General features: G+C 38.5%; 3 protein-coding genes across 3 annotated transcripts; 1 reads left to right on the top strand and 2 right to left on the bottom strand.

The window, feature by feature from the left end:
* Positions 1 to 9,143: 9,143 nt before the first annotated feature.
* rad1 (RAD1 homolog (S. pombe)) lies at positions 9,144 to 11,760 on the bottom strand. The gene is made up of 5 exons (XM_026923988.3): positions 11,566 to 11,760; positions 11,366 to 11,474; positions 10,968 to 11,226; positions 10,319 to 10,417; positions 9,144 to 9,572 (listed from the first exon to the last, which is right to left on the bottom strand). Exons 1-5 carry the CDS (start codon positions 11,758 to 11,760, stop codon positions 9,395 to 9,397), a joined length of 840 nt encoding a protein of 279 aa, XP_026779789.2. The 3' UTR covers positions 9,144 to 9,394.
* ift20 (intraflagellar transport 20 homolog (Chlamydomonas)) lies at positions 11,692 to 16,385 on the top strand. The gene is made up of 6 exons (XM_026923990.3): positions 11,692 to 11,826; positions 13,808 to 13,953; positions 14,304 to 14,559; positions 15,297 to 15,382; positions 15,458 to 15,561; positions 15,690 to 16,385. Exons 3-6 carry the CDS (start codon positions 14,433 to 14,435, stop codon positions 15,769 to 15,771), a joined length of 399 nt encoding a protein of 132 aa, XP_026779791.1. The 5' UTR covers positions 11,692 to 11,826; positions 13,808 to 13,953; positions 14,304 to 14,432; the 3' UTR covers positions 15,772 to 16,385.
* Positions 16,386 to 16,462: 77 nt separating this feature from the next.
* tmem97 (transmembrane protein 97) lies at positions 16,463 to 17,397 on the bottom strand. The gene is made up of 3 exons (XM_026923989.3): positions 17,262 to 17,397; positions 17,018 to 17,162; positions 16,463 to 16,882 (listed from the first exon to the last, which is right to left on the bottom strand). The coding sequence occupies exons 1-3, from the start codon at positions 17,373 to 17,375 to the stop codon at positions 16,608 to 16,610; spliced, it is 534 nt and encodes a 177-aa protein (XP_026779790.3). The 5' UTR covers positions 17,376 to 17,397; the 3' UTR covers positions 16,463 to 16,607.
* Positions 17,398 to 18,210: the final 813 nt, after the last annotated feature.

The raw sequence follows: 18,210 nt of genomic DNA on the forward strand, positions 1-18,210 counted from the left end.
TTCACTGCAAATTTCATAATAAGCATGTCTCAGTTCACTTATTGTTTGGTTAGATTTCCACATTTTAGGGAATTTAAAATGATCAAATTTAAACATAAATGCTCAAATATAGGGTGTTCGAAAACTGGAAGTATAGTTTGAACTTTTACCTCCTCTTACACTGCAAACCAGGGGCAAAGATAGGCAACTGCCTTGGGCCCCCAGAAGCCAAGGGCCCCCTAAAATGCAAATTATATACATTTTAATTATTAATGCTAAATAATGTATGCTGAAATTTTAAATATTGATGTTAAAACTTTGAAATGAGGGCCCCATTCCTATATTTTGCCTAGGGCCCCCAAATCACTAAATCTGCCCCTGCTGCAAACCTACACATTACTGCAAAAGTTTGCACACCCTTTAGTTTCTATGTGAAAAAGGTAAAATGTTTCTCAATTTTTCATCATCTTCTTCAGTAACCACTTTGTCCTGGTCAGGGTCATGGTGGAACCAGAGCCTATCCTGGGAACACTGGGAGTGATGTAGGAATACATCAGTCCATCACACGGCACCATGCAAGCACACTTGTTCACACGTAGGGTCAGGGTCAAAGTGCATCTGCAGCCTATCCCAGGAACACTAGACACTAGGTGGGAATACATTCTGTATGTGCACCATGTCCACTCACATTCACACGCTCATTCACACCTACTGTAGGGGCAATTTGAGTAGCCAGTTCACCTACGTGCATGTTTTTTGAGAGGAAACCAGACAATCCGGAGGAAACCAACACGAATATGTGAAATGCCACACAGATGGCTCAGAATGATCCACCACCCCAATGGCACCTCCTCAGTGTCGTAAATTAGAAATGAAATGTACGTGCATCCTGCAACAGCACAAGGAAAAAACAACATAAAACTAGTTTCAAAAGAAGTTAAATGTTTGTCATGACCTTATCTGTATTCAGACATGATTTGTAAAAAGGCAGTGTATGATATCTGGCAGATTAATAACAGATATGTTAAGAAGAATGGGCAAAGATTTGCTAAGCAATCTGTCATATTTATGGCAGATATCTCACGAAGAATGGAGGATGAATATTACAAATGAGAGGAACCTAAAGCTGCTGAGAGGATATGAAAGAGGCTGGAGGCACTCATAAAGGAAAAGGGTGGGCATACAAGTGATTTCAGGTGTTTATATCCCATTTAGAAAGGGAAATGCATACACTATTTGACCATTTTTTATTACTTTTTTTTAAAAGGAATGAACATATATTTGCACAAGGTTACTTTGTCCTAAGTGAGTGCAAACGTTTGTACTCAGTGTTATACAGGGAGGTGGAAGCCAGCTGGAATTTAGCCATAATCGCATTCTGGCTCACACTGTCAACTTGTGCTTAAATTATACTAGTCTACAATCAATTTATTTATATCCTAATTAGCTACACAAAATATAGATGCTATTTTAGATGTATATTTTCTTCCTGGGCTGTGAAACTAATTATTATGCCATGGAAACCCTGCTAATAGAAGGTGTAGCTGTCTGGGTCACTTTAGAAAATTCAGGCTTACATCATAGTAGGTTTACCACGAAGCTGGTTATGGTTGAAGAATGACGTTATAAATTACTTGAGAATTAGCTAAATGAATTTCTTTTTAGACACCAGTTAATGACTGGTTCCCCTGTGCAGGCCTGAGACTGTGTGTTATTATATGAGGACAGGATTTGAGCAGACTAAATGGTGCAATCCTAGTGGATCCCTTAGGCCTCTTTCTAAACAGCCTTTGAATAATACATATTCATTGTCTTCAAGTTTTGCATATGAGGATCATTTTTTAAATCAGAACCAAAATGAACTTTTTGCATTTTATATTGGCTAGGCTACTGCAATCAGCTAATTGCAAAAACCCAATGAAACATTAATAATATTATATATTCATTGGATTATGCTAATTATTCGAGAGCAGGGGAAATTCCCCATCCCTGGTGCTTTTGCCCTGCAGTGCGTGTCCTGAGTCAGTGTGGTCATTGTGTCTCATTAAAATCTAATGGGCTGGAAATGGCAGCTGGGCTTCAGAGGAGCTTCACACCCACGCATTAGAATAGAGAAGCTTTCTTTACCATGGGGAATCCCCACACAGGTACATGTCTGGGCGAACAACCATGCTCAGCCTGTGCAGGGCAACATGGGTATATCTTCATAGCAAGCCCTATATGATCATGTAAATAACAAAAGGCATAATTTTTTTTTTAATTTAGTGTCTGTTGCATAGAAACCATTGCATAGTAACAAAGTGTATTGGCTAAAACACTGTGGATATAGGAGACATTTTTCAACAAACTAATATTTGTAAAAAAAAAAAAAAAAAAATCCCTATAGGCCCTTAGACATGTCCTAATTGTGCATCAAAAACTGATGCAAGTTAGTATTTTTTTTTTACTGCTGTGAGACAGTGTTCATAATTCCTCTGAAAATAAAGTGCGCCATAGCAGCATGTAAACCTAATACATTTTGGGCAAACAGTAAATGTTGAAAGCATCATGCAAACACTAAACATTTGTGCAAGCATACTGCATATACATAACTGTCAGATCTCAAGAAGAAGCAAATAGTGCAAGAGGATTATTTCAAGCTAAAATGCATGGATTAAAATTTTGTTACTTTTTGTATTGTTTGTATTACCTTTTGTACAGTAGTAATAAAACAACAACAACAACAATAATAATAATAATAATAATAATAAGAAGAAGAAGAACCACCATCATCATCATCATCATCATCATCCTCTTATTATTATTATTATTATTATTATTATTATTATTGTTGATGATGTTAAGTCAGGGCTGATGTTGTAAACTAGAACATGATGAAAAAACTGCTCTGGAAAAGTACCTTGAAATAATTACACTGTGTTCCATGAGTACCTTTGCTCAGATATAATATGTTCCTTATGATAAGAAGATAATGATGGCAGTAGTGAGTAACAGTCCTTTGTGAGGTAAACATGGTCAAAATTATCTGACACTCAGGTATTTGAAATTTCTTGTATTCAGTTTTGTATTGTTATGAGTCGTTTAGGCTGTGACAGGTAATTAGCTCGAACAATGCACTTGTTCAATAACATCTTACATCACTGCCAAGATCAAATATGTGACCCTGCTATACTTTTACTTCTTTACTAGCTGAACAGACAGCAGAATACAGACAATGGAAATCACATGGTGTTTTTGTGTATTTGTGAGGGTTTGTGTATACTCGTAACCAAAGCTGAACGACTCCATGTGTTTCTCTATGCACTGAATTAGTCTGTCACAATGACATCATCCATTATCTGACCTGGTATCTGGCAAAGTAAACTTCATCTCCACGACTATAGCCATCTCCCTCTACTTTAACAAATTAGCTGTCACTGCTGTCACCATAAGTGGCTGCTAAACAGTGGCTGTCAGAGGTGAGTGAGGTAGCACAGGGCAGCAGCTGCCTCTCCCCATAAAGTAATGGGATGGTGGTGAAAGACAAACATGTTGAAAATAATTTCGAGTAGAGCACGCATCTCAATCATGCAGCGGTGGACTGGGGTTTAGCTCATGTTTCAAACAGTATGCAGCAGTCAGTGCAAATGTATTTTACTCCACAAAATGCTTTATATTTGTGAAAATATTCAAACACTAATTATTTTATAACAAGTGGGAAATGAATGCTTAACTTTTCATATTAATAACTGAACCAGTTCACACAGACAGGCCTGGTGGTCTCTTAGTTATCAGATAGTTATGTTTATTTTATTGATTTTATTGTTTATTTTTATTTTATTGTATACTGTTATGATAGGATGGTCAGGCTGATTTCAGTAACTTTCAGTGTCAGTCTCAGTTTCATTCCCAAATGTTTACGTTGACCACAAACGCAAAATGTTACACATGACAATATACTTTACAATTTTTTTCCTGTTATAACTACATTAACCTGTAATCTCTTCTGCTGTGTCGAAGTATATTCTTGTCTCTATGCCAGCAGTAAAAATGTAATCCCTTGGTATTGTTTTGGGGTTTATACCACACCATTGTTGAATTCTCGAACCTGATTTATCAGAAGCTGTTCTGTTTCTATAACATTAGTTCTAACAGTAGTTCTAGCTGTAATTAAAATAGAAGGTTTATATCAGTTAACATTTGTTAGCTGTGAAAGGTCAGAGACTTGTATGGCAGACAATCTACATAATCTAAGCCTAATAATAAACAGATTAAAAAAGTTTTGTTATTGACAAACTGCATTTTTGTCTTATTAATTTTAAGAGAGAGGAAAAGAGAGGCTGCTGAGAGAACTCTTTATAGCTACATAACAGGATAACAGCTAACTTGTCTCAGGTTCCACAACATTAAATATAATTATAAGTGGTTAAAACCACAATGTGTCTTTCAGTAATAAAATAAATTGTAATTGTTTGCAAATCATTGTCATATAAGAGGAATAAAATGCTTGTTGTTATAGGAAAATAATCCGCTTTGCATCAGGCCACATCGCACCACTCCATCATAGATTATTTTCTTATAACAGAATGCCCCATCGCGTTTATTCCTTACTGATTTTGTACATGCTTATTTTGTAAATAAAACACGTAAAGTTTTGACGAAACTCCATTAAATGCTTTGTCTATATGGGAAATAGAAACGAGTTTCAGCAAGACCGCAAGAAAGGCCTTCATATTAGTACTCATTAGTACCTGTTAGTATTTTGTCCAAAACTAGATATTGAGAGGCAATGTTCATACTTCTACAGTATATTTCTTCAAGATGATGTTTCTTGGAGTCACACTACACAATTCGAGTCATGTTTTTCCAAAGCTAAACCTTATCTTATACATTAAATATGAAATTAAATATGGAGATTAAATAAACATGTGATAAGGTGAACTGTAAATCTGTCAAATTTCATGCAAATTCAGCCAACGGACATGAGGGCTGTCATAGGAACCCGTGCATGAAAAACCAGCAGCTATAATAAACAACACATTTGGTGCTAAAATGCATCTTTAATTAGATGTCAGACAAACTCAGAGAGTGATACTTCACTATGTGAGATATAGTGATGGGCAGATGAGCCAAAATAATGAGCCAACTAATGCTGAAGTATGCAAGGATAGATTTAGTCAGTAAATATTCATGTGTTTTGACATTTTGGAAAGCTGAAAGGGAAAGACTCACAGTGTGAACAAGAAATACACCTTTGTGATGAATATTAACAAAAATGTCTGAATATTTTAAATGGACAATTATCTGATTATGCCTCTTCATATGCTAAGACAAAGGTTAAGACAAAGGTTATGTGAAATACTTTTTTCAGGAATTAATACTATATATATGTATATATCAAATAGCACAAATGCACACTAAATAAAAAAAAAAAAAAAAAGATGCTACCATGTGACTTAGGATTTGTGCACCTTCCACCTACTGCGATGCCACTCAATCATGCATATGGAAGAAAGTGTTAGGTTACAGATGCACAGGCATGATCTCATCGTCACCATGTGGGATCATCTCACACATGGCTGCAGTCTGGGGAGCACTATTGAAATGGGGAGGAGCAGCACTGATGGAGTCAGGGGTCGATTGGCCTGACGGTGTGTTGTTAAGTCCAGCTGTTGTCACTGTGACCTCATGTGACTTCTACAGACCAGCTAACAATGGCTTTTTTCATGAGACTGTTTTTCACACAATGCACAGGAATTTCATGTTTATGTATGTGGGGCTTCCCCATGCTGACAAATGAAGATTGAGTTTGAGCTCCTTATTATGATTGAGTGATAATCTGCATGACTTTATAATCTGATATTATTGTTCAGTATGGATTCAATATAAATTCACTTTGGTCTGTAGGCTGGTTTCACGTGAATGACTGATACAACTGATATAACTGGTTTCACCTCCTACAGCCTTAGAAGCATATTGCTTGCATGGCTGATGAAAAACTTTCGTCTGAAACTGCTTCACTGGAAAATTTTCTGTACTACACAGCCCACTAGAACTCATATTTGCATAACTAAAATATCAAAGTGGGGTATTTATTATTCTGAGATAATTCAAAAGCACAGCATTTAGCTATTTCTCTGCTTTTTTTTAAGCATCTACATACAGACAAGTCACAAATGTTTAACATGTAGACTTAGATTAAGAATATCTCCAAAATACTTATCCACCCAATCATACTGTACAACATTATTTACATTTCTCTTGCATAATCTCTTCCACCTTTTGATGTAATGTTGATGACTCATTCTCTCTTGTGACTCTGGCGTGCACCTTCGCTTTATCTCTCCTGAGCTCTCCTGTTGCTAATTGTTGGACTGTCACAACAATTAGGTCACCGTTGAGTGTGTGTTTACAAAACCTAGCTGTGCTAAGGCTCGAACCTGATACTCGCTGACTCACTGGTGGGGCAAAATGGGGCCCAACATGGTGGCCTACCTCACTTATGTTTGCATCTGCGACATCTATGTGAGAGGTGATGCTGCCCCTGTATTAGATTTCGTGCCTTGGTCAAATGCTCAACTGTTTGTCTGGATGCTTGTATGCTGACAGCCATCTATTCAAGCCCTTCAGAGCACTTATCTGAATCTCTCGAGTATTGAAAGACACCAATGGACATGTTTGAAATGAGACCATGAACAGCTGAAGTCATGTTAATCCACTAGATTCAGCATTACTTCAGAACTACTTCAGTAATTCCAGGACTGGGTTTTACATATACACATACAGGACTGTGCAAAAGTCAAAGATGCCTTCAAAAATAATGAAATTAAACATTAAACACTATTAAAGGTAAACAGGTAAACTAAACAAAGTCAATATTAAACATAACAACCCTTTGCTGTTTAAAACTGCATCAGTTGTCTCAGGTACACTTTGTGCAGTTTTATAAGGAAATTAGCTGGTAAGTTTTTCTGAACATCTTTGAGAATCCGCCACAGTTCTTCTGCAGACTCTGACTACCTGTTTCTGTTTTTTGCAAACAAAACCAGACAGACTTCATTATGATTTTTGTCTGAAAGTAGTGTATTATGTAATATGTTGCTTTCTTTACTGCCATACAAACATTTTCCGGTAACATTTAATTTTTTTGTTGGAAAAGTAATATTTGGAATCTAAAATGTTTTTTTTTAAAATTGACTCACTAATTCAGAAGTCATAAAATAAACATTTAAGATAAAATTTGTATTAAATTAGGGTGTCTAAGACTTTTACACAGTAATGTATATGCAATAAGTCCCTTTGCAGGCAATGCCACTATCCACCTAAATTCACCTCTAAAACGGCATCTCATTTAACACAGAGATAGCCAAAACGCCTAAAATCTCCTTCAACATGCATAGTTTTTTGTTTTGTTTCGTGTTAGATTAGTTGGACACACCGGTGACAGTAGCGTCGGTGTGTGAAATGCGCATGCGTGGTTATTTCCCAGTAGTTCACGCTCCTCTGCCCGGAAACAGCGTTACCTCAGCAGCTGCACGAGGACAAAACGATTGGTCCCTGAGCATTTAGCATCATGGAGTACATCCTCAACTGCATCATACTAACCCAAATAACTTGCCAGAACAGGTGGCGGAGTAAGTGGCGTACTATCCTGATGTACTGTTTAGTACGCTAGTGTGCCATTTGAGAACTTTCTGGAAGAAGACGGTATAACCGCTAAATTCAGCGCCAACCTTCATTTTTCATTGCAGACACGTATCACCTGGAAAAACACCGCGTTGTGCTTCAAATGTAAACAAAGTAACACGTAAAGAATAATATAGAGTTTTTAATAAGTATATTATTTATTTAAATAGAAATTTACCACAAGATGGCGGTAGCACCTCGGTAAGTTTTACAGCGTGCTCTAGCGCCCTCTGCTGGTCACACAGCAGTTTATTAAAGAGCAAGTGAGTGGTTTCATAAAAACACTCACACGCACATGGAGATTCCCCGCAGCTTTTGTTTTTTTCGGTACTTTCTTCGCAGTGACATTCACAAAAGGCTTCAGTCAGGTGATTTTACTTAGGTAAGTGCATTGCACTTCTGCATTTAGGGCACCAAAATGCCATACAGGAAATTAAAGATGGTTTACACTAGTGGTTATGAAACTTTCAGGCCCCATTTTAACTGCTGACTTATTAGCATTTTTAGACTTGTCCCAGTATTTGTTTTAGAAATGGAAATTAAAAATTGATTCCATAATTTCTTCCTCAACATTGAGTGATTCCATAATTTTTTCCTCTACTTGATTTGGAAAAAGACATGCCATTAATAAAAAAAATGTCCTTGAATTTTTTTTATGTATATTTCACAAACCAGAATGTTAAGCTATTGAACAAAACCTTTTTTGTGTCATATCTGTGATTTGTTTGTTTGCTATAAAGTAAAAAAGCTGTGTGAACATCCTCTAAGAGTGGTGATTCCATCATTTTTGCCAGGGGTTGTGTGTGTGTGTATATATATATATATATATATATATATATATATATATATATATATATATATATATATATATATATATATATATATATATATATTGGTGCCATAGAGCTATTTCTTCCTGAACCTTCCATCAACACAACAGGTTACTTGTTTTTGAGATGCAGTTTGGATTAAACTCATTCAATTCAAGTAACCAGTTAAACAAGCTAATAACTATAAGAATTCAAGAATCAGTATAAAAATTTTGGGTTATGATTTTCACCAGTGTAACAAGAATTACATAAATAACACCCCCCTGTCTATGCTCCCCAAACCCCACTTTAAGAACCACTGTTCTACAACACCAGTGTTTTCCAGTCCAGAAATATTTAACCTGGACCCCCCCTTGCTCTGCACATTTCAGTCTTTCCCTGTTCCAGTACATCAGACTCCACGAGATTATGAGTCACTAGGTCCAGGAAGTACACAATATTTTGTACTCATGCTTTTAAGTTGCAAGTTTATTTAGTTTATGGTTGTGGTCTACAATAAGCGGTTTGGGGGGGGGGGGGGTTGTATTATATGTATAAATATATTTGACTAACATATTGAATTATATTTATAAAAGAAATCTGAGCTCTGATTTTAAAAAAAGAGAGGGTTTGCATGGAAACGGGAAGGGATCTGTGAACCATACCCAAGCCTCCATTATGATCCAAATCTGAATGAATAATTGTCATTATTTATTCATATAGTACTAAATTACAAAATATTGCTTGTAATATTACACAGTAAGTTATAGCCATATCAAATATACAATATACAACAACATACAACAAACCACAGAACCCTTAAAAATGGGGGCCCTGAAAATCAACACAATGAACAACTACATCTGTAGCATCTCGGTTCCACATGGACAGAGAAAAAAGCCCAGTTTTAACAAGGACCACGTATGGTCCTTCATGTTCCTCTATTCTTCATCAACCTCTTCGTCGGGACTGCAATAATATTCAACAAAACAAATCTGTCCATCATCATTCCGTACAAGATACTGTAATGAGAGGAAACCTCGAGTATCTGTTCTCACAGACACCTTGCAGGACAGAGCCAGTGCCTTAGTGGAGGGTTTTAATAGTGACATCTTATACCTGTAAAAGCAATAAGAGAAAAAAACAAAACTCATAATCCAGGGATTAGATATATGATAGTTCAGTAGAGTCTTCAATAGGTGATTTACTTAGATTGTATCCATAGGAAAAAAAAAAAACCCAGCAGTGTCAGACATACTGTCCCTGAACAATGTGAAGCTGATATACAGTAAATGATATCAGCAAATCAATTTTCCCAATGACATTTAAAACCCTACTGCCAAGTAGCTCTGTGTACACCCTGCAGAACTCAGGTCATACTCTTACAGTGTCTTTACAACACCACAACAGTGTCTGAAATCGCTCACTTATTCACCATTTCCTGTTTTATATATAGATCTGCAGTAACAGAGATACTACACCTAATTCAGACAACACTGACTAGTATGTATTCTGGAAACACATAATAGTGACACAGAATTAACCCACAAAAATAAAGAAGAATTAAAAACAATTTTCCACTTTTCCACACCAGCATTTTTTGTTTACAATTATATATGCATTTAGCTTCTCCGGTATCCATACTGATAACTGCATTTTGCACTGAAAGAACTCGCTATGCATTGTGGTACTGTAGTGAAGACAAACTGTGTGTCAGTCGGATTTACAGTGCACTGTGTGTAATAATATAGTGAACTCTTGAAGGAATACAAATTGAGAATTTGGAAAACACTACAAAATGGTTGCACCCCTAATAGCCTACTATATGGTGAATAGGGAATGACTAAAGACAGGCCATCTTTTACCTGTTGGTCTGTGTCTTAGCGCACTGGAACAGTTCCATCATGTCTGAGTCTTTGGGGTAGTCATAATGAGCATTTCCTGAATTTCCAAATGTAGACAGCCTGGGGGGCGGGGGGGGGGGGCGAAGCAGACGTTATCTTTGAGGGATATTAACATCAACATAAGTCTTAATACTTGAGCAAAATACCTCTAATATACAATGTGAATGTGCTTTATAACAACATTTAATCAATTTGAGTCCAAAAAAAAAAGGCAAGTAGCAAAAAATTAAAAATCATGTGTAAGGTTTAATTTTATCACAAATGGTCAAATTGTGTATATTAGGATATTATTAATAATAATAATAATAATAATAATAATAATATCAGTTAAAATGTTTGCATCTCCCTTCCTGAATGTGATAGAAATATTCTCTGATAATCTGCGTGCAGTTGTAAAGACAAAGGGTGGCCAGACGACGTCTATCATATCCTCTGAGCAGCTTTTGGATCTGCTCAGCTGTACTTATCCCCAGTCTCTCCAGGAAAATGTATTCATGATAACAAATCTTTCCTTATCATCCATCTAGGGTCACTTTTATAAGGTTTAGATTTAAATCATTCTCTCCCTCTCAGTGTTTGCCAAAAATCTTATTTATCAATATATCTGTACCTGAAATAGGGATGACTTGGTGACATTGTTAACTGCAGGATCTCACTGGTCATGTCCAGCTCTGAAAATGCCTCTTTCAGGCTGTCTGACTGAAGGATCACCTTGTTGGTGACATTGGTGCTGCAGAAATCAAAATCTAAAGGCTCCTCTGGCTCCTGGGTGTTAATCTTGCAAACAGTTACCACTCCTCCCTCCTCCAGGAACAGGGTTAACGGGTAGCCATAGCCATTGTAGCACATTCTCAGAGCTGTGCTCACTCCTTAATGGGAAAAGAAGAGATACACACTTTATACATCAGTGTCAGAACCTATAGATGTTTTACTTACACAATTAATGATCTATAATCAACATGCAAACACAAACACAGTGTTATTGTAGTTACAGTCATCACTACATGCCTGGCACTGTGCTTCCCCCAAAGATGGTGAGGCAATCCAGCAGCACTGTGAGGTTCACCTGAAACCCAACCACATCCTCCTTCAGGGTGAATTCTTGAAATATCTCCGCCTACAGAAACAAACACACTTTCTAGTACACAGACCAACGGCTCAAAGACCAATGAGTTGACCGTGTTTTCACCTCTACATGGAGCACCAACCTGAATGAACGCATTTGCTTGAAGACATTTGGACTCTTCTACAGTAACTTTTAGTCCGTTTTGAGTTGCATTAAATATTGCGTGGTCTTTGAAGGATATCGCTTTCAGGATGTTGGAAAGGTTCCTCACATTATCCAGACTAGCTACCAGGACATACTCATCATTTCCTGATTGCGGCTGAGTTGACAGAGGCATACTTCTCAACCATCAAGCATCTGCAACGATAACGGGCAAGAGACTCACAACACAAAGCAGTAAACAGTATGTAAAGTGATAATTATCTTAAGGCGAAAAATTTATTTACAATGTACACTAGACTTTGGTCAGTGAAAGTCAGCCTCGCTAGTTTACCTGTGTGAATGAATAGCTTACGTTTATATAGTAAACAGAGATACAATAACTGATATAACACGTGTTATACTCACCTACTTAACACAGGTACATACAAATATTACATACAAGGTTTGTATAATAAAACACTTTTGGCGCTAATGCCTTTACTCTTCTTCTTCGCCGCTCATTTTCTTCTTCTTTGACATTTTTGCCAGTTGGCACACCGCATTACTGCCACCTACTGACTGGAGTGTGGTGTGGCGATTTTAGGGATTTTCTTAAAAAATATCAAATTAAGTGGTAACTTCTAGATTCGTCCAAGAAGACATTTTTGTGAATTACTCCCTTCTACAACAGTTTTTGTGAATTACTCTTACAACAATATGTTAATAACTCCATTACAGGGACAGACTTTGAGACATTGAGCTGGTCACAGATGCACAAAGGGCCGCCATATTGAATGGCATCAATAACAGAGGATTAGGCCCCCAAAGTCCTACCAAAAAAAAAAAACAAAACAAAGTAATAAACACTCATTTTAAATGTGTAATGTTGATTTCTTTGTTGTGACATCTTAAAAGTTGTGTAGGCTATTTTTTATCAGTTTTATCAGTTTTATCAGGCCCCTGAGCCTGCTCCTTGCCCATCAGTGTGAACCCTCTGGGCCCAGTGATGCTATCAGACCTCCCCTTCAGTGTGAACCCCCTGGGCCCAGTGATGCTATCAGACCTCCCCTTCAGTGTGAACCCCCTGGGCCTAGTGATGCTATCAGACCTCCCCTTCAGTGTGAACCCCCTGGGCCTAGTGATGCTATCAGACCTCCCCTTCAGTGTGAACCCCCTGGGCCTAGTGATGCTATCAGACCTCCCCTTCAGTGTGAACCCCCTGGGCCCAGTGATGCTATCAGACCTCCCCTTCAGTGTGAACCCCCTGGGCCCAGTGATGCTATCAGACCTCCCCTTCAGTGTGAACCCTCTGGGCCCAGTGATGCTATCAGACCTCCCCTTCAGTGTGAACCCTCTGGGCCCAGTGATGCTATCAGACCTCCCCTTCAGTGTGAACCCCCTGGGCCCAGTGATGCTATCAGACCTCCCCTTCAGTGTGAACCCCCTGGGCCCAGTGATGCTATCAGACCTCCCCTTCAGTGTGAACCCCCTGGGCCCAGTGATGCTATCAGACCTCCCCTTCAGTGTGAACCCTCTGGGCCCAGTGATGCTATCAGACCTCCCCTTCAGTGTGAACCCTCTGGGCCCAGTGATGCTATCAGACCTCCCCTTCAGTGTGAACCCTCTGGGCCCAGTGATGCTATCAGACCTCCCCTTCAGTGTGAACCCTCTGGGCCCAGTGATGCTATCAGACCTCCCCTTCAGTGTGAACCCTCTGGGCCCAGTGATGCTATCAGACCTCCCCTTCAGTGTGAACCCTCTGGGCCCAGTGATGCTATCAGACCTCCCCTTTGTGTGTGGAAACTAATGTGTATAACTCGATTTTGCAGCCTGAACAGACTTGGGTATACTTTAAGCACCAGCTCTTGTCTACTTTTTAGACTGTCCGGACTGGAGGCTCTCAAGGGCAGCCAGAAAGTCTGAACATATTACTAATTGTACCGGACAGACCTCTTCTGTACCCACTGCAGAGCAGGAATGATGGAAATCAGTTCTGTTGTCAAACTGTTATTTTATTGCGCTGCTCATTTTACGAGGCACATCTTGGAACATTCTACATGTTAATAGAGAATCCTTCCACATTTATTAGATAGCAACATTATACAATTACAATTTATTCAGATATATACAGTCTCATCTGACGTATAAAAGGTACTTTTTGAAATTCATTAGAGGCAGTGAATCAACGAAGTAGCGTGCTTAAATGATTTGAGTTAGGAATTTGACCTGCTCTCCCCCCCCAGGTGTCGAAGTGGTACGACCCGCCCGTCTCCAAGGCAGCCGAGACACAGTGGAATGGAGGCGGAGTCACGTCATCTGGACTCGGTCCCTGTGACACATAATCAAGCGCGTTAGCATCAAGGACAACAAGTGGCTCTGTACTTTTTCGGTGAGATAAAACTGTGTTGTGTTATTTAGTGTAACATGCACTTTGAGCCAATATTGTACTTTTCTTTCTCATATACATGTTTTGTCATTCTATGAAGAACCTTTATATTACCGGTTAGCATATTAGCTCCTTCATTGATAAGCCAGCACTTCGGCTAGCCTTATTGTTGTTCGTTAGCCGCCTCGCTAGCTAAGTGTCGGTCAGCCGGCATATGGTGCGGAACAAGCGACTGTTTACTTCAGTGTGTAAAGATTCATTGATGGTTTAACCAGTTTTAGCCAAGGGGACGAGTAGCTGGACTTTTGCTGTGTCATACATGGTCAAAAGAGTGTACATTGTTTTGCTTTTAGTTCGGCTTGGCTGTGTCGAAACCGAAGGAAAGCAGCTTCATTCTGTCAGCTGGAGCAACTGACGTGTTATTAAGGACAAACCCGTGTGGTGGTGTGTGATTAAAGCCAAGCAGGCTCTGTCTCCTGGTCATGGCTAAAGATCCACTAGCAGATGCTGGACTTCATTTCGATGAACTCAACAAGTTACGAGTACTCGATCCAGATGTCTCCCAGAAGACCACCGAGCTCAAAGAGGAATGCAAAGACTTTGTTGACAGTAGGTTTATTGAAGTCTACTCAGTTTTCAAAGTATTTTAAGTTAAAAAAATATTAATAGGGTTGCACCAATCACACTTTTTCTGATTTCGATACGATACTGATATCGGAGCTGTGTGTATCAGCCGATACTCAGTATCGATCCAGTCGGTAACCCACTTTACCACCTATTAGAAGTGTGATAAAGATAACTTCACATGCATAATGTTTGCCATGTCAGTCAGCATCACAAGCATTTATGTCTAAAATCAGTAACCAGTAGATCAGAACGTATTTCAGATCTGTTGTAGTATCGTATCAGTACATCTCTAAACATCAGATAACTGGGCCAGTGTGGTGGTGCAGAGGGTCTCGCTGCGGCCTCACAGGATCCCGGGTTCGATCCTGAGCTTGGGTTACACTCTGTGCGGAGTTTCGGGTGTACACCTGAGTCTTCTCTCTTTTCTCACTTTCTCCACCTCCAAAAAACATGCCCGTGTGTGAACTGGCAATGCTAAATTGCCTCTGCGTGTGAATGAATGTATGAATGTGTGTGTGCATAGGGTGCAGTGATGGACTGGTGTCCCACAAGGGTGTATTCCCATCTCATGCCCAGTGTTCCTGAGATAAATATAACGCAGTTACTGAAGATAAATGAATGAATGGAGATTTTTGGAGGCTGGAAGGGTAGATGGTTTATTTACCCATTAACGGTCCAAACCATGCTTTAACAACATGCTTCACTGTTTTTCATTACAGAAATTGGCCAGTTTCAGAAGATAGTGGGTGGACTTATTGAAATGGTGGATGAATTGGCCAAGGAAGCAGAAAAAGAAAAAATGAAGGTACATATATTTATTTCAAATGCTCAAGTTGACTATGAACGGTATGAACTTTACGTGTTGTGTATCATTTGACAGGCGATAGGTGCTAGAAATCTGCTGAAATCAGTTGCGAAACAGCGAGAGGCTCAGCAGCAACAACTACAGGCTCTAATTGCAGAGAAGAGGATGCAGCTGGAAAGGTTTACTCACATATGCATTATGGCTTTTCCTTGTTTCTGTCACCATCTGTAGTAGCCAGATTTACCTAACTGTGGCTGTGTGCACACAAAACTTCCCTCTTTAAGTTCCCTGTTCTACTTTTTGACAGGTACAGAATTGAATATGAAGCTCTCTCCAAAGTCGAAGCAGAGCAGAATGAGTTCATTGACCAGTTTATGCTGCAGAAATGATGGTCTTTTCTTCAGCTTTTGTCAAGAGGACAGAAAGTATGATGCTATGCGTCTCTTTGACAATGACTTCGCTAATAAGAAGTGGGATTCTCACTTGGTCATTTGTTTCAATACATGCATTTAACAACCTCAACATATGACCCATATCATGACCAGTTCCTCGGGTTACAAATGTAACATATCTGTTCCACAATAAGGCATTAGATAAGTATTTATATAAAACAGCAAATATTTATACTATTTATATAGAATTATTCTGTAAATCTTATTTTAATACCTCTTTTGCTACCAGGTAATAAATACAGTATCTGCATGTTACTGTAAATAATTACAAAACCAAGACTTGAGTGTTTTGTTATCTGTATATTTTGTATCCTTTTTGTGAACATTCTGATTTTAGTGTAGCTTTAATTCCTCGACACCCTCGATTGTTCATGGGACCACAAAAAGAGGTGCATTTAAAGTTCAGGAACTTTTGTAACCAAACAGTGCATTTATTTACTTTGTTTACATTATTAAAATCCTTACACGACACCTGTTATCACACTAACATTTGTTTTGACAGACACTATATAAAACATGATATATATTTGAATAAAACTATTTTGCTCATGCATGTCTACATCTGTTTTATAATTCATACAGCTCTGTGGTGTGGATAACAGTGATAGTCACAGATCAATCAACAGTATATCATTCTGTCCAAATATTATTTAATCTTCAAAACAAGTAATATTCAGAACATTGTAATGTTCCACATAAGGCACAATTAAGAAACAATCCTTGTTTTTGACAAAATCAGAAAAACAAGAGGAATGTAATGAAATCCAAGGATTTTATTTCAGCTTCTTGGTCTTGGACGAAGCCTTGACACTTGGAGAGGCAGAATTATATGTGGAGCTGAAGAGCATGGTGAGGAGCAGTATGATGGGAATGAGGAGGTATGGAGCATAAACAGACACCAGTGTCCATCGCTCCTTGGATGTTTGCGGACCTGGAAGAGGTGCCACTGGGAAGTTATGGAGTAAGATGTGGCCAAGGATGGGAAGTAAAGTGGTGGCCACGTGCACGGAGTATATGATTGCTGGAGTCCTGATCCATTTGCAGCTGCCTGCAAATAAAGTAGTCTTTAACCTCCTTGATATTATATACAGGTTAGAGAGCATGATATTAAAATATTGCACTGCTAGAAATCAGGGTTGTATAATATCTAGCTGCAGATCAGCTTAGTTCATGATTCACTGACCTTTTAAAAAGGCGTATGCTGCAATGGGAAAGAAAGGCAGCTGAACAAGTGCTTCACAAAATATGAAAGATTTAAACCACACAGGTGGATCCAGCACCATGGGATCTCTGAATTCCGCTGCATACCAGTGCAGCACGTCTTTAAACTGCAATGCAAAGGATTATTTCTTTACAGACTGAAAAACCTGGACTATAACAAGCTCAGTGCGCTTTAAACAACAGGCGACGCTTCAGGACAAACTTACTGATTGAGGATACACTTGTTCTGGTAGTAGTGCTTGAAGATCAATGAAGAGAGTAATAGGAATATGTGACGCAAAATAAAAGAAAAATACAATTTCTAAAACACGAAGAAGCATTTTTTTTTTTATAAAGGCTTACAGAAACAAAAGACACCGTTCATGACAACGAAAAGAAAATTCCGCAGCTTTATCTGTACCAAGCCTTAAAAATGGGAAAAGCATCATAGCAACGTCGCCTCACGCGCCGGTATTCTCTCCTCCTATTGGCTGTTCACCTCGTTTGATAGGCGAAGAGGCGGGGTTAGGCCTGAATGCTGGGTGACGTCAGAGATCAAAGTTTTAAAGGGACAAGTTCAGGCAGTGAGATAAGTTATCGCAGTTGCTCCTTTTCCCATGAGCTGTAATTTCAAAGTTGAACAGCGGTAATGGAATGTCACGCAAAATAAAGTTTAGCAGGGTGTTTTCTCATGTAGTTATTTTTAAATAAACCATACTCACTCCTGTTAAAGTGGACTGAAAGGGAATTATCTGCAAATGACCTCAGTGCTGGTTCACAAACACAACTGCAGTTAAATACCAGAAGAAAATAAAGCAATGAGGAGAGGAATTTAGTCACAGAATCATCAAAACCAACTAATTCTTTATGCCGTAGACTTATTTTTGACTCTTATGTAAGAAGTTAGTAAAGACATAATACATGCATACACATACAACACACTAAATTACAATGGTAATATACGGTTACTATTATTACATTGTTATTAGGCTATTATTATTATTATTATTATTATTATTATTATTATTATTACTACCGCTGCCTAACAACCTAACCTCAATGGCATCATTGCTAGTTTGACAATGCCTCTATTAGCCTATTAACTCATCTGTCATATTGCTACCCAATGCCACTTACATTGCTGGGGGTCCACAAGACCACAATGGTGGTCATTAG

The sequence above is a fragment of the Pangasianodon hypophthalmus genome, chromosome 14, assembly GCF_027358585.1.
Source record: "Pangasianodon hypophthalmus isolate fPanHyp1 chromosome 14, fPanHyp1.pri, whole genome shotgun sequence".
Taxonomy (NCBI): domain Eukaryota; kingdom Metazoa; phylum Chordata; class Actinopteri; order Siluriformes; family Pangasiidae; genus Pangasianodon; species Pangasianodon hypophthalmus.

Coding starts and splice junctions, on each gene's coding strand:
- tmem97 (XM_026923989.3), bottom strand. CDS start 17,375: ATGCTTCTTCGTGTTTTAGAAATTGTATTTTTCTTTTATTTTGCGTCA. Junction 17,163..17,261: donor AACAAGTGTATCCTCAATCA/GTAAGTTTGTCC, acceptor TTTGCATTGCAG/TTTAAAGACGTGCTGCACTG. Junction 16,883..17,017: donor AGCATACGCCTTTTTAAAAG/GTCAGTGAATCA, acceptor CTTTATTTGCAG/GCAGCTGCAAATGGATCAGG.
- ift20 (XM_026923990.3), top strand. CDS start 14,433: ATGGCTAAAGATCCACTAGCAGATGCTGGACTTCATTTCGATGAACTC. Junction 14,560..15,296: donor ATGCAAAGACTTTGTTGACA/GTAGGTTTATTG, acceptor TTTTCATTACAG/AAATTGGCCAGTTTCAGAAG. Junction 15,383..15,457: donor CAGAAAAAGAAAAAATGAAG/GTACATATATTT, acceptor ATCATTTGACAG/GCGATAGGTGCTAGAAATCT.
- rad1 (XM_026923988.3), bottom strand. CDS start 11,760: ATGCCTCTGTCAACTCAGCCGCAATCAGGAAATGATGAGTATGTCCTG. Junction 11,475..11,565: donor AAGCAAATGCGTTCATTCAG/GTTGGTGCTCCA, acceptor TTGTTTCTGTAG/GCGGAGATATTTCAAGAATT. Junction 10,418..10,967: donor CCAAGTCATCCCTATTTCAG/GTACAGATATAT, acceptor CCCGCCCCCCAG/GCTGTCTACATTTGGAAATT.